Source organism: Miniopterus schreibersii (genome assembly GCF_964146895.1).
Source record: "Miniopterus schreibersii genome assembly, chromosome: 16".
In the NCBI taxonomy this organism is placed as follows: domain Eukaryota; kingdom Metazoa; phylum Chordata; class Mammalia; order Chiroptera; family Miniopteridae; genus Miniopterus; species Miniopterus schreibersii.
In genome coordinates, this window is record NC_138116.1 from 2027959 (window position 1) to 2043084 (window position 15126).

The following is a 15126-nucleotide window of genomic DNA, read 5'->3' on the forward strand; positions in this document are numbered from 1 at the left end:
TTGGAGCTGGACTTAGGGAGGGAGCTGAGGCCGAGGGATTGGTCAGCCGGGGCCTGGAACCTCCGCTGTAAGGGATGGAGCCGCCAGGGCCCAGCCGTGGTCCGTGTTCCTTCCCGGCCAGCCTCACCTAACCTGAGGCCGCCTTCTTCTCCTTGCCTTCACAGCAGGTGCGCGCCTTCCTCATGCTCTCTCTGTGGTCCTGGCTCCTTTTTCCTTTGACGCTGCTGTGGTAGCTGTGTCCTTCAGGGGCCTCTGGATTTTCATTGTTGGTGAGATGGAAGCTTTCTTCTAACAGTCTCCTCCTTTTCTGTAGTTCCCAGCGACCTGACTGCAGAGGAGCGGCAGGAACTGGAGAACATCCGGCGCAGGAAGCAGGAGCTGCTGGCCGACATTCAGGTAGGAGGTGACCCGTGCTGTCGGGGACAGGTGGCCTCTGCAGTGTCTTCTCCTGACTCGCCACAGCTCTGAACAAGTGTAGGTGTTGATGGTCATTGCTTAACAAGCAAAGAATGGGGCTCGGAGAGGCGAGTGGTCTGTAAGCTCCACCAGCTGGCCTGTGGTCAGGGGCAGAATGACCTGGTCCCCAGACTCCCGAGGGGGACAGGGGAGGGCTCTGATTAGAGCACAGAGCAGACCCATGTCCAGGCCTGGCACTGCTGCTGACGGGGAGTGATTTCAGACACCATAGTCTTGGTTCCTTGAACTTCAGTCTCTTCATCTGTAAGATGAGAATGAAAACACCTGCTGACAGGTTGCCGTGGGGTTAGGTGAGTTCAAGTTTGGATAGGACTTTGCAAAGCTGCTGGTCCCTGGAGATGCTTAGTCAGCCATATATACTTATCGGTGCTTCTCTCTGTCCCTCTGCGTAACCACCCAGCTTCGTGGGAAATAAGCCGTAGAGGCCATTAGAGGCAGCAGGTGCTCCTCTGGGATCCCTAAGCTCAGGCGGGCAGTGGGGAGGGGCAGGGACAAGCCCTGTCACCCAGCACTGTGAGCATGCAGGGCAACACTGACCTTGCTCCAGTGTGGTTTCCTGTGTATTTGGACCACTTGCCCTAATTCTGATTCCTGTTTCACTGATAAATGCCAGGAAGGCTTTGCCCTCACTGTGAGTCCGTGCTGAGGGCCTGCAGACCTGGGAGGGAGGGAGGAGGCGGAATGAAGGCCTGGGCCGGCAGGTCCTCTGCAGCACTTGGCAGCTGTGTTGACCCAGCGCGCACCTTGGGGGCAGCTGGGTGGATGGGTGGTGGGGCCTCCTGTCTCTGCTCTTGGAGGCTACAGCTGGGCTCTGACACCATGGCAGCCGTGTCTCAGTGGGAAATGCTCGTCTCCCAGACTGCGACCTCCTTGAAGGCAGGAACTGTCTCCACCTGGTGCTCCCTGGCATGCTCCCTGCCTGCTGGGAGCTCGGTAAAGATGCGTTGAATAGAAGAATTTCCAAAATTGTTTAGATTTTTGTTGGTTTGACTTATTTCAGTTTGCCTTATTTTTGCTCTTCGTTGGATGGAGCTTTGGGGTTTCAGAGGTTTTAATATGACATGCACCTTCCTGTCTGGTGACCCCGGGCTCTGTTTTACAGAGGCTGAAGGATGAGATAGCAGAAGTGGCCAATGAAATTGAAAACCTGGGCTCCACGGAAGAACGGTGAGCCTGCTGGTGCCTGTGGGTGTGCGGCTGCGGTCGCCGCGTGCAGTCTGTCATGGGCGTCTAAGGAGGAAGCGTATTTTTGTCCTGTTTTCCCAGCGAGTGTGTCCGAAACCACACTTGCCGTCTCCTACCCTTCGGTGTGGGACACGGGGTGGCCGGGAAGGCCCAGACAGCTCGCTGCCGCGTTGCTGCGGGAGCCTTCGCTCCCCCCCAGTTGCCCACTGAGAGACACGTACCGCCCTGTGGGTCTGGGCACTCGCGAGCTTGTCTGCGCGCCCTGCGGCTGAAGGTCGGATGTAGAGATGGAGTCACAGTGCATAGGACGGGGTCCCTGCGGGTTGTGTTTTTCTTCTCACTATGTGAAATGTCAGCGACTCGGAGAGTTTGGCTCTGAATGGGGCTCCCCGACCGTTTCCTAACTGCTCAAAGCGATGGATGGGCTGTTTCTCATTCGTACGGGCCTGAGGTTTTGAAGCCTCGCGCTCCCTGTCTGGCCTCCTAAGACTGTGAACTTTGTTTTAAATGTGTGTGGGCAGTGCCAGTGGGATTAGTGAGGCTCTTGTCCCAGAGAGTGGCTGACTCATCTTTTCAGTGTCTCTGTCGTCAGCTGTGGATCACACCTCTCTTCATTTTTAAAAGACTGTAGCTTAAAAGAAACGGATAAATTGCAATTCACCAAATTTAAAATTTCTGCCCTTATAAAAGATACTGTTAAAAGACATGAACAGGTAAGCCACAGACCAGGAAAACATGTTTGCAATACCTGTATTTGAGGCTCTGTAGCCAGAATATATACAAGTATATAAAGAACACATACAACTTTAAAAAAAAAGCCAGAAAAAAGTGGGCAAAAACCTTGAAAAGATGCTTTCTACAAGAAACTTATGTGTCGTAGACACGTGGAAAATGCTCGCCATCCTCAGTCATAGGAGATATAGCTAAACCTGCCACGGGGAGCCGCTCCACACCCAGTGGCCGGAGGAGCTGACTAGCCTGGGTTCCTCGTGTGGGCAAGGATAAGACAGGGCAGCCATTTGTTACAGCAGGGCCACGCCCGGTATTCTCAAGAGAAAGGAAGCCTGCCACAGAAAGACCTGTACAGGGTATTTTATAACTTTGTTATTTAACATAGCTAAAAATTGGGAATGGTTCAGTGTCTGCCAACAGGTGGATGTGTGGACAGCTGGAGGTAGAAGGCTGTTAACTCCCCTGCTTCCTGTGTGACAAAGGTGATAGAAAACTGGATGGTGGGCATCATTGCACAGCTTAGTAAAAGTTTACTAAACATCGCTCAGGGTGCATCCTGTGATACGTAAAGTATAGGTTAATGAAGTTTAAAAAGCCATGTGAAAACAAAACCCTGGAGTGGAAGGAGCATGGCCCCAGGGTCGGGGTTCCAGTGGCCCTCCCACAGTTAGACCCAGCACGCCTGTGCATTCTGGGTGGATCTTGCAGAATTCCCTGGGAACCGCCACCTGCATGTGGGGATTATATTCATCTTTTAGACCCTCTGATGCCTGGGCACTAAAGTAGCTGCTGTGGTTGTTTTCCAGGAAAAACATGCAGAGGAACAAACAGGTAGCCATGGGCAGGAAAAAATTTAACATGGACCCTAAAAAGGTAAGAGAAAGGGTGGGTCAGAGGCTCGGGTTCGAGGCTGGGGGGTTGGTCACGGCTCACCAGCCTGTACCCCTCAGGGTGGAGCCCAGCTCATGTGGAAGCCGTGGTGCCCACGTCACGGTGCCCTCGCCCTTTGCGTCGGTGACAGTGTTTATCACACTGCGCCTGCATCCAGGGCACCCACCCTCTTGCTGTGCCTCTGAATTCCTTTCTAGATGTTTCTGGAGTGAGTGTCACTAGCATCTTTGTTTTGTTTTTAGGGGATCCAGTTCTTAATAGAGAACGACCTGCTGAAGAACACCTGTGAGGACATCGCCCAGTTCTTGTACAAAGGTGAAGGGCTGAACAAAACTGCCATCGGGGACTACCTGGGGGAGAGGTGAGGCCCAGGGACACGGGGTAGTGCGTGGGCCAGGGGTTACACAGGGATGCTTCAGAAGGCTGAGTTCCTGAGGACAGTTTGTCCTGGGCAGCAGCAGCCATGTGACGGGGTGCAGGGGGCATGGCCCCAGGGGGCAGCAGCTGGTGTGTGAGCGGGGAGGGGAGGGCAGGGCGCTGTGTTTGCTTCTGCAGCAGTCAGAGGAGATGGGTCCCTCCTCTGAGCCTATAGGAGGGCGGGACTCGGTGTCCTGGGAAACTGCCCCGCTGGGGGTTGGGCCAGCCTTGGACTATCAGTGTCTGACACCTGCTTTCTCTGCCTGTGTCTTGTTTTTCTTGATAGAGACGAGTTTAATATCCAGGTTCTCCATGCGTTTGTGGGTTTGCACGAGTTCACTGACCTGAACCTTGTCCAGGCTCTACGGTGAGTCTACACCTGAAAGGCAGGAGAGGCAGGTCTTGGCTCAGGTGTCCTCCTGGTGGCATTTTAGGGAAGTGGTGGTACCTTTCGGGGGTTATTTTGGATACTTGCAGCACTTAAAGAAAAGCACTTTGTAGGACTAGGATTGAAAAATTGGGTGATTAAAATGAGTGAAATTCTGTTGTTTTCTGAAAGCAAGTTTCGCAAAGCTCTTCCTTGGGATTTTCATTTAACATTCTGGAAATGGATGTATATTTAACTTTCGAAATCTTTTCTAATTTTTAGTTTAGAAAATGCTTTTATTTCAGTCCTAGAACAGGAAGTAGGTAGCTGTGCGCTTCATTTTAGAGAGAGAAAAGTAAACTTTAATTTTTTACTAAGTCTTTTAGCGTGTGTCCTTTGAGAAGTTATCTGTATTCTCAGTGCCGTAGTGTAATAGTAGCATCACTTAGAGAGACACAGATAATGCAGATCAGCCCTGTGGGCATGGTCTCTCTGACTCAGAGGCTCCGTCGTGAAGGCTCCAATAGAGTCTCTTCCTTCCCCGTGTCTTGTGCTCTGGAAGCTGAGGTCATGAGGACGAGCACTGTCCGTAGCTCCGTCCTTGCAGTACCCTGAGGGTTAGGGAGATGTTAAGTTTCACTTTCTCCTTCGCACCTCTCCCTGGACGGGACGGGAGTGATGTGGAAAGCGAGCATCCGAACAGTTTCTGTCATAGAAGCTGAGCCCCACGGGTGTCCCTCAGCCCTGTGACATGGCCTGTCTTTGTCACCCAGGCAGTTCCTGTGGAGCTTCCGGCTGCCGGGGGAGGCACAGAAGATCGACCGGATGATGGAGGCATTCGCCCAGCGGTACTGCCAGTGCAACCCTGGGGTTTTCCAGTCCACAGGTGGGCAGTCCTCAGCACGTGGCCTCACGCAGGCTCATCTTGGCATTCCGACATTTACAGGAGGGGGCTGGGCTCATGCCTGAGAACATCAGTGTAGATGGTATTTAGAGCAGTAACAAGTAGGAAACAACCCGACATCCAACCATAAGGAGTGGGGATATAAATTGTGGTATCTCTGTTATGTATTTAAAAGTCATGTTTTTAAGAGTTTTTATTGCTATAGGAAAATGCTAATGAGATTAGAAAAAACAGGACTCAAACCATATATCTGGTGGTGTGTTACCCACAGAGGGCCATTTGCAAACAGGAAGTAAAGTAAATAGGAGGCGCAACATCCATAGGAGGCAACATGCATTTTCTCTTTCGTACATTGTATCGTTTTTCCGACCTTCTGCAGTTAAGATCTGAGAAAGTGGGCACCTTTAGCCCTGGGCATTGTTTCTGTGGCCTTGCTCTCAGGAGCTGCACAGAGCTGCTCAGTGGCAGCGGTTCCAGACACATGGACTTGTCCCAGCTCATGGGCCTCGGTTTTACCCGCACTTCCTGCTCCTTGGACGTTTCTGACGGTCCCTTTGCCCCCTCTAGACACATGTTACGTCCTCTCGTTTGCCATCATCATGCTGAACACCAGCCTACACAACCCCAACGTCAAAGACAAGCCCACCGTGGAGAGGTTCATCGCCATGAACCGGGGCATTAATGATGGAGGCGACCTGCCCGAGGAGCTGCTCCGGGTGAGCGCGGCGCAGACGCAGTGGGGGTGTGGGATGCGTGCCCCTCACCCACTGAGTCGTGTGCCTCTGTCAGGAAGTTGGTGGTGAGGCCCAGCTGCAGAGTCAGGACAGGAATGGTTTATAAATCGGGGGGTCGGGCTGCCTTCTTTCCTTCCCGGTTATCTGTCAGGCATCTTTATCTTTTCTGTCTCCGTGAGCCATGTGAAGGCAGGAGCTGTGGTCTCCTCAGTGTCCAGCAGTGTGGCGCTGACCGTGGTACCCACAGGGTGCTTGTTGCCGGAGGGGAGAAGGGGGAGGAAAGGTACCTCTAGAACCAGAGAGATGCAGTGTTGTTTTTATCCAGAATCTCTATGAGAGCATAAAAAACGAGCCCTTTAAGATCCCCGAGGATGATGGGAACGACCTCACACACACCTTCTTCAATCCCGACCGCGAAGGCTGGCTCCTGAAACTCGGTGAGTGGCGCCCTCTGGATTAGGCCCCCACGGAAATTCACACGCTGTGGGGAAACAGGGTGGTCGCAGATTCATCCTGTTACCATGAAGTCCACCTTCAGACAGGAGAGGAGAGCCAGTCAGTACCCCAGGGATGCTAGAGACTTGTGGGGACAGACTCCACTCTCCGTAAAACTGCCACGTGCATTCACGCCCCACGTCCGCTCTGGAAGTGATGGCCGACTTTCCCTCCCCGCCTGCCCCTCACTCATGGGGTGGGTGGCCAGCTTCGTCCATCTCTCTACTTCCATCACACAGATGTGCACCCCGCACCCCTCCCCCCCCAGTGCATCATCATGCTCTGCATCTGGCTCCACGGCAGTGTGCATGGCGACCTCGAGCCCAGCTGCCGCACCCGCACCCGCAGCCCTCCTCCTCACCCCACAACCCCACAACCCCACAGCCGCACTAATGACTATTGTTCAGAAAACAGAACAGTTGCTCCTCCCTCTGGGAAAGTGAGCTCATGTGGCTGAGACTTGTGCCATGACGGTGCTTGAGCAGCCAAAAGGGAAAGGATAGTGGGGCTCCCAAGGTCTTCGTTTCCATACGTGGTTATTTTATTGTGCAGAACCCAGAGAGCCCCGGACGTGGCAACGTCACTGTTTTGGCCACTGAGAGAGCACTTTGCTCTGATCTGCCTCGGCCTTTCGGAGCTTGTCCTATGGTGTCAGGGTGCTCGACAGCGGGCCCTCCTCTGCCATGTCAGTGGCTCGTCCCGGGGGTTGACGTCACTGCTCTTGGCTGTTGCTGACACACCTGGGAGGTGCTGCACAGGAACCTTATTCTGATGGGTGCGGACGGCAGTGGGATTTGTATTTCCCTCTGAGAGCACCTCCCAGTCCTGTGTTTATGCCTCATGACGTATCCACATATTTTTAAACCACTGCCTCACTGATTGGAGTCTAAGCTCTTGGATTAGCCAGCGTTCCATCTGTCTCTGAGCCAGTAGGATTTTTGAGTTGCAGGCTCTGAATTACTAACCACAGAGGCAGCCCCTCTGCTGGGCATCTCCAGTGCCCAGTGGCCTGAGTTTAAAGGAAATCTACTGGGAACTGATGAGGGCACCAGGCTTGCATTCCTTCCCCTCCAGCAAGACCTGGGTAAATGCCAAAGCAGAGAGTTTGCATGTTGGCGGTGACAGCCGCTGCTGACGTTAGGTTCTTGCAACGGGACATGCAAATTCACAAGACTGCCCGTATTAAAAATAAATTTTAACTAAGTGTTAAAAACACAGGATTTTTAGGTCACCGTGTTCCTTTTCCAACATTCCCACACCGTCCTCAGGTCTTGGTGTGTGTTCACTGAGAGCCCCTTGTGTCTGTGCTGAGAGGGGGCTCCCAGCCGTCTGCAGTGGTGTGTATATGTCCGTGTGCATATAGCACAGGATGTGTGTTCCTGTGTACACACAGGCACACGTGTGTTCATGGGTTTGTGCATGTGCATCCTTACACACACATTAAAAAGCAGCAGCCGGGTGAAGGAAGACAGTTAATTTTCCCCAAAGTACCCTCACCCTCCTCGCCTGGGGAGCTGGGTCTTTGAGTCAATGGCAGCTTTGTGAGAACCGATTTGGGGCCAGGGTCTCTTGGTGCCTCCGGTCCTGCCTTCCCGTGGGACTCGCTGAGGAGACCCCTGCACAGGCCAGGCAGCCCAGGCGCAGTGGCTGTGTTTGCCCCCCCCCCCCCCCCCCCCCCCCCCGCCCCCTGCCCCGCAGACGTGAATGACTAATACTTTGCACTTTGAGACTGAGGAGCTGGGTTTGATTTCTTTGTTTTAATTTTCTTTTCTCCCTCATTTGTATGTTTCCATGATTTTGGCTCTCCTTTTCCTTGCCCCAAACTCCAGGAGGTATGTAATCCCCTCCCCCTGCTCGCTCGCTCTGCCCAGGCCACTGTAACTGCTGCAGCGTTTCTGATTTTGTTATTGTTGGTTACTTTGTTTTTAATTGCTGGTGGTAGTGTTAATGCTGCTTCTAACTTCTTGTACAGTCCCTCGGGAACTGGCCAGGATCAGGGGTTTCCCGTTTTGGGGCGGCGCACAGTGGGGACAGCGAGGTGCCTTCTGCAGGCAGCAGTGGGAGAAAGCACAGAGAGGACCCCGAACGCTTTCCTGTAGGCACTTCCCAGAGACGTGTGCCACTTGTTGAATTTCAGTCAACACCCGTGAATTAAAAAGTAATTTTTAAAGTGGAGGGGGGCATTCTGACTTCCTGAGCCGCGTGCTTCTGATCCAATTTGACCAGGAGCACCGGGGAGGGCGTCACCTCTGCGTGAAGAGGGAAGCGGTGTTTCCTGAGCTCAGAACAGTGCCGAGTGAAACTTTTTTAAAAGGAGACAGAAACCAAAAACTCCTCCTTAAAGCCCCTTTGCCTCATTTCTGGGTGTTAGGAGAGGGCATTCCAGCCTTGGCTCTGTTTTTTATATTATTACTTAAATTTAAAAAAATATATGTTTTAATTGATGTTAGAGGAAGGGAGAGGGAGAGAGAGACATCAGTGGGCTGCCTCCTGCCCACCCCCTACTGGGGACCGAGCCCACAACCCAGGCCTGTGCCCCGACCTGGGCAGAGCTTCCCGGGGGAAAAAGAACCACCAGACGGTGACGTTCTTGGCAGCGTTTTAGGGACGGGCAAGTTGTTCCCGACTCCAGGGGGAGCTGGCTCTGGCCTTCCATCTTGGGTTCAGGGACATGAGGAGGGTCCTGTGAGTTCCACAGGGACTGTCCTAGGTGCGCATTGACCTGTCTGCTTGTTTCATGTCTGTTTTCTTCCCGCGGGGAAGTGCCCCCGGGGACTGCAGTGGAGCCTCCTGGCAGAGTCTCTGATGCCGCAGGTGCTTGGGGAAGTGGCCCAGCTTTTCAGTCGGGGAGAGTCCCCCCAGCTTCGCTTTCTCTGCCGGATCCCCTCCGTCTTCCTCTGGCCTCTGACCTTTCCCATGACTCCTGAGCCCCATGTGCCCTGGGTGGTCCCATGAGGGGAGTGCATGGTCGTCAGCGAGGGCCCAGGTGTCCTGGGTGCTGAGCCCTGTGTGGGGATGGAGGCCCAAGAGGCAGGAGAGCTGAGTTCTCAGACTCTGAAATGGGGGGGCCTTCCCCTATCAAAGCGGCTCCAGGTCTAAGTAAGCCCCGTGCCTTTTCCTCATTCCTTCGATTCCGCCAGCCTTTCCTGTTCTCCACGTGCATGCCACGTCCCGGTCCATGGCTGTCCTCTCCATGCCTTCGGGGCCACGGGCATGCGCTCATATACACTTCCCATCGCTGTGGGGGAGCGTCTGCCTGATCCAGTGCAGGCGGGCAGGGTGTCGCACGAGCTTGTGACCGCCAACCTCTTCCATGACCGAGTGTGCCGTCCAGAAGCTCGGCATGAGTGGTCAGCCCCTTCACCTCCTGAGAGCAGGCCCCACACAGAGCCCGCCAGAGGGACCAGCGGTCCTTGCACTGCTGCCAGGACACACGCTGCACGCTTTATCCATGCCATCGCTCGCATCCCTCCCGCAGTCATCTCCTCTCGGGAAACCTGGCGTGAGCACGCGGGCACATCCTGGGGTGGGAAATGCTCCCTGCAGAACTGCCTTCTCTGCGATGAGGCAGGAGAAAGCACTGCCGAGTCCACACTAGCTTCACACCGTGGTCCTCACTGTCTGTGAAGATCGCAGAAGTTACGCTCTCTGTGGGTTAAATCTTACCAAAAAGCGCATACCATCTGGGCAGGAAGGAGTGCTTAAAATGCCCCATGTGTCGTGGCACTGAAGGCCTCTGGATAACTTTGTTCATGTCCAGAAAGCTTCCCCTTGATTTGGCGTAAGTAGGGGGTAAAGTGTGGGCCTTGGTCGTGAACGAGGCAAGTCACAGTTCAGTTTCCCTCCCCCCGTGTCCGGCTCTCCGTGACTTCGCGGCCCAGCTTGGCTTTGTTTTCCGTTGAGAACTATTGCAAAGGGTTAGAGAGGCCGTCAGCAGCTCGCAGCTGCACTGCAGGGCCCACGTGGCCCTGTCGAGTGGTCTTTCCCACAAATGTCCGGTGAGCAGTCCAGAGCCTCCTGTTGCCAGGAAACCTCCCTGAGACAGGGCTCCAGGAAGTCCTAGTGCTAGGACCTGGTCCAGAAGCCAAGGCCGAGGTAGGAGTTCCCGACACCCAGGAAGTGCGGCTCCACATCCCAGGAAGCTGGGTTTGACAGGAAGGGCCGGCAGTGTCCCCCTTCTTCCTCCCCCGCCTTTTGATACAGCAGCTCTGACGGCCTGGCCAGCCCAGCGTGCAGCTGGATCAGGGGCTCACCCTCTCCCCTCTTTTTTTTGCCCATTTCCACCCCGAGAGAAACTCCTCAGCCCCGTCAGAGCTGCGTCGCGTGCCCAGCGTGTCCCGGGTCTCCCTCCCCACCGAGCTCATCTTGCTCTCATCTCTGTCCTGACTCCATCTCAGGCGCCACCTGACTTGCTTGCTCTGCTTGTACCAGACTTTCACCTGGTGAAAGGTGCTTCTGTTTGGCTCTGTGTCTTGTCACCAATGTGAACCTTGCCATGGTCTCTGTGTCTCTCTGGCGCCTGCTCTTGCTGCCTCCTCCTCACTGGAGGGGAGCACGTGCTGCGGGCCCACCCTGCCCGGCACCTCCTGGCCCACACGTGTCTCTTCTTGCTCCGCAGGTGGCAGGGTCAAGACCTGGAAACGGCGCTGGTTCATTCTGACGGACAACTGCCTTTACTACTTTGAGTATACAACGGTGAGTGCCCGCTCGGGGCCTGGGGCTGGGGGGCTGGGCTGCCGGCCGTCGGGCTGTGTGTAGGCGCCTGTGTGGTAGCCACCGCTGCTGAGCTGGGAAGCCCTGCAGGAGGACCAGGCGAGGTGAGGGGACGGCACGGGGTTTGCTGTGTTCTGGGCAGGAGTGAGGTGCCTCTTTGGATCCTGGTGGAGTTGTCAGATGGGCACTTTCTCTTGGAGGGTCCTCAGTCTGGTGACGGGGAAGACAGGCCAGGAGATGAGTAGAGAATGCCCCGTGACAGCTCTATCCCAGGTGTTGGGCACCTAGGACTACAATGGGGCCTTTGGGGGTGGCTGACTCCAGGAACTGAGGCTTAAAAGATGAGGAGGGGTCAGGCAGAGACGCTCAATGTGTGCCGTCTGAAGGGCCACCTGCTCCCACCGAGGGCAACACGGGTCTGGCCGTCACCCTCTTGCCAGGGTCTGTTGGATCCCTGGGCGCGTTCCTTGCCAAGGCTCCGATGATGGGGATCCACGTGGGGTCCCGACAGCACTCATGCATCTCCTGACCTGGTTCTTATTTGAGAGCGTCGCTGTGGGACTGGCTGAGTTTGGAGGAGGCAGACGGGTGAGGGTGAGTCATGTCGCGGGTGTGTTTGCAAACCGAGCCCTGAGCGCTGCCCACCTCTCGTAGGATAAGGAGCCCCGGGGGATCATCCCTCTGGAGAACCTGAGCATCCGGGAGGTGGAGGACTCCAAAAAGCCAGTGAGTACTTGTGGTGGGATATTTGGGGAAGGAAAGGAATGGGTGGAGCAGCTCTTTGCAAAAGAATGAGGCGAAGATTCACCTAAAAACCACGGGCAGGACTGTCGAGCCTGGACTTTAGTGCTCAGGCCAAAGGTCAGGCCCCGAGTGACCTCTTTGTTCTGTCCACTTGTTGAGCGTCACTCACCACCCCATGGGGTGGACTTGTCCCTTTTGAGGAGCAGCAGCACCCGGTCAGGCTGCCGTCTCAGGAGCGCCGTGGCGTTGCCGGCGCGGCTCTGGCTGACTCGCTCTGGGGGTGGCTTTGCCGAGGAGGCCGGTCCGGACACAGCTTTCGCCCTGCAGAGTTCAGTCCAGGCTCCTCTTCCTGCCGGGAACACACGGCCTGCGTGTGAAGTCAGAGCAGAGCCGGGGGAAGGGAGTTAACGTTCTTCTTAGATCTGTGTCGCCCCGACTCTCAGAACTGCTTCGAGCTGTACATCCCCGACAATAAGGACCAGGTCATCAAGGCCTGCAAGACGGAGGCCGACGGGCGCGTGGTGGAGGGGAACCACACCGTGTACCGGATTTCCGCCCCGACGCCCGAGGAGAAGGAAGAGTGGATCAAATGCATCAGGTGGGTGCTGCTGGGCCCAGCCCCGCGCCCTGCGCCCCCCCACTCCCCGCGCCCCAAGGCCGCCCCTCTCCCGCTGTTGCCCCTGCTGAGAGCAGCTGCCCTGCCCTCTCCACGGAGAGTGTGACCGAGATCCGCAGATTACTTTCAGCGGATCGTAGAGCGTGCGCCTCACAGGCCCGTGGGGCGCAGGTGAGCGAGTGACAGGAACAGGTGCCATTCGCCCAGCTGGTTTTCCCAGGTCTTCAGGCGCAGGTCTGGTTTTCACGGTGGCGGCTCAGTGGCCATGGGAGTCGTGTTTTGTCGTTTCTGAGTCCTGGGAGGTGCCGCCGTCCCTTTTACAGATGAAGGAAGCTGAGGCCTGTCGCGGGAGAGTAACTTGCCCGAAGCCATGTGGCTGTGACCAGGGTCCTGCTGTCGCGGGGAGGCTGTGCCCTGGGAGGAGGGCAGGTGCCGGTCAGCGCCCAGGTGTGGACAGAGCCGTGGCCCAGGGTTGCCCCGCGTTGCTGCCGAGCACCACGAGGAGGTCACGGCTGGGTGTCCCGGTGGGACCTGGCTGCGACCGAAAGCACCCGTGCCAGGTGCAGCCCTGCGGCGGTTGGGTCGCGGGTGTCACTGCTCCGTCGTGGACTAAAGCTCCACATTTGTTTACCCCGGTGAGACCACAGCTGAGGGAACGTGTCACACTCTGTTCCTGTGAACACCCCACACGGTCTTGTCACCCGTTCCGTGTCTCTCTCCTTAGCCGTCTTGCAGACACGGAGACGGTGGATGCACTGATGGCCTTTACGGGGCACGGAGTGAGCAGGGGTCTGGGCACCTGTGTCCCCCGCCTGCCCTCAGCCTCTCCGCTCCCCCTTCTGTGTTGCAGAGCAGCCATCAGCAGGGACCCCTTCTACGAGATGCTGGCTGCGCGTAAGAAGAAGGTCTCCTCCACCAAGAGACACTGAGTCTGCGGAGAGGGGCGGGGCTCCCACGGACGGGGCGCTGGGCAGGGGCGCCGGGCATCGCCCTCGACCCCAGAGACTAGCTTCAGCTTTTGCTGTTTGTTTAAAGTGGGAGAAGGGCAGGCGGCTCCCGCTGGGAAGAGGGACCTGAGCCGGTGCCGCGGGGGCGCCTTCTCTCTGGAAAGAGCAGAGCTCTGGCCCCAGGGCAGCCGCGCGGGTGTCCACTCAGCGGCCACGTGGGTCTCCGCTCAGCGCTGGTGGCCGAGCCCTGTGACGGGCGCCCTCAGTGTTGCCCTGGGAGGAGGCGTCAGCCCTGCACCGGAATCCATGTCTCTGTAGCACCACACGTTGAAGTGGAGAAGCCACGTCCTATAAAGATATATTTTTGTTTTTTAAGAAGAGGAAGGTAAAGCAGAGCTGTGCCTGCGCATCCTGCCCATCTCGCTGGGAGGCTTCTCCCCGGCAGCTGCTAAGGGGGTGGCCCTGGGCCTAGGGGCAGGTGTGGGCCCCCAGTGGGAGGGCAGAGGGAGCAGCAAGGGCACGGACCTGACACGGAGTCTGCCCGGGAGCGCCGAGTGGGGAGTGCCCGTCGGACACCCGCGCTGCTCATCTCGGGATCCACACCTACCGGGCTTTAGAGTAGAAGGCGTTTTCCTTGAGCTAAATACCTAGTAACCAAAACCAAGCAGGCGGCCGCGAGGCTCTGGCAGCCTCATGTCCCTCCCTTGGTTAGGCTCCCACTCCCCAAACTCCAGTCCTCGTTTTAGAGGATGGGGGGTCTGACCACTCTCCTGGGGCTGCAGCTTTCTCTGCCCCACACCTGCCCCCCCCCCCCCCCCCGCCCTGCGCCTGGGCAGGTGGAGCAGGGGGTGGGAAGCCACCTGTGCTATCCCTTAGCTGTCCCTCAGACGTGGGAGTGGGCCCTGCCCTCTGACCTGTGGTGCGAAGGGAGCCAGGAAGCAGCTTCATCCTGCCGATCTCTCAGGGACTCTTGGGGCTCCCGTCACCGTCCGGGCCAGGAGGGGGAGGGGGGCTGGCGGCTCCCTGTCTTTAGGGCAGGTTCGCATCTCTGGAAATAGCTTTTGTAAAAGGGGCTGGTGGGGAGCCTCAGGGGTCCTCCCCCTTGGTGCAGGTCCTACCTTGAGTGGCTTCAGGCGATTTTTATGCCAGAGCTTGGGGAAGATGCAGGAGGTCCCGCTGGAACATGAACTTCCCAGAGGGGCAGCCAAAGTCCAGGCGGCCTCGGGCGGGGCCAGAGCCCTCTCCCTGACAGAGGGACCGGTCAGTATTGGTCTATTTATCAGAGGTGTAATTACCGCGTAGGGCTTTTCTCCTCTTAGATTATTTTGTATTTGTTTAAAAAAAGTTTTGTCAAAATATAAAATATAAAGAAATGACTGAAAGCTGTTGACAGGGTTTTTAAAGAGTTATAATTATTACTCCAGCTGTCTTTTGTTTGGTTGGGTTTTTTGCCTTGTAAACTAGCACCAAGGAGCTGCAGCAAATAAACTCCGATCTGCCCAACCACGTGGTCGTCCGTGGGTTCTGCCTGTCACCCGCCCTTCCCCCTTCCAGCTCCGGTTCCTGCTGTGCTGCCCACAGACCCCTTCTCCCCTTGGAAGTGCCTCCTCCCTCTTCCCTGGGCTGCTTCACTGTCCCCACAGTCCCAGGAAGCCCCCCACCCCGATCCTCACCCATGGCATGTCCCTGCCCGCACCCTGCCCTGTCCCCACCATGCAGACTCTTATGTTTGGAAAGGAACGCTCTTCATTGTATCACCTGCCGAGTTTCACACAATCACACTGAATTTTAATTTCACAGGAAAAGCCCCCGAGCAAAACAACCCAAGGAGGGAGGGAGGGAGGTGCCTGGCTTCACACATGGGGACTTGACCCAGAGCTCGGTGAACTTCGAGACCTGCCCTG

The 15126-nt window shown here is 56.3% G+C and overlaps 1 protein-coding gene across 4 annotated transcripts in view; it reads left to right on the forward strand.

Moving 5' to 3' along the window:
* The window catches only part of CYTH1 (cytohesin 1), a 49965-nt gene extending 35367 nt beyond the window's left edge, over positions 1-14598 (forward strand). For 2 of the 4 annotated variants that reach the window (XM_081161194.1, XM_081161193.1), the window contains exons 2-13: positions 314-396; positions 1580-1644; positions 3201-3267; positions 3528-3646; positions 3989-4069; positions 4843-4955; positions 5541-5689; positions 6033-6144; positions 10821-10897; positions 11570-11641; positions 12103-12257; positions 13126-14598. In XM_081161194.1, coding sequence (XP_081017320.1) covers positions 314-396; positions 1580-1644; positions 3201-3267; positions 3528-3646; positions 3989-4069; positions 4843-4955; positions 5541-5689; positions 6033-6144; positions 10821-10897; positions 11570-11641; positions 12103-12257; positions 13126-13204 — 1172 coding nt within the window. In that variant the 3' untranslated portion in view covers positions 13205-14598. Of the gene's footprint in view, positions 1-313; positions 397-1579; positions 1645-3200; positions 3268-3527; positions 3647-3988; positions 4070-4842; positions 4956-5540; positions 5690-6032; positions 6146-10818; positions 10898-11569; positions 11642-12102; positions 12258-13125 lie in introns of all 4 variants that reach the window. The other 2 variants (XM_081161195.1, XM_081161196.1) reach the window with 2 other exon arrangements.
* The last annotated feature ends 528 nt before the right edge of the window (positions 14599-15126 follow it).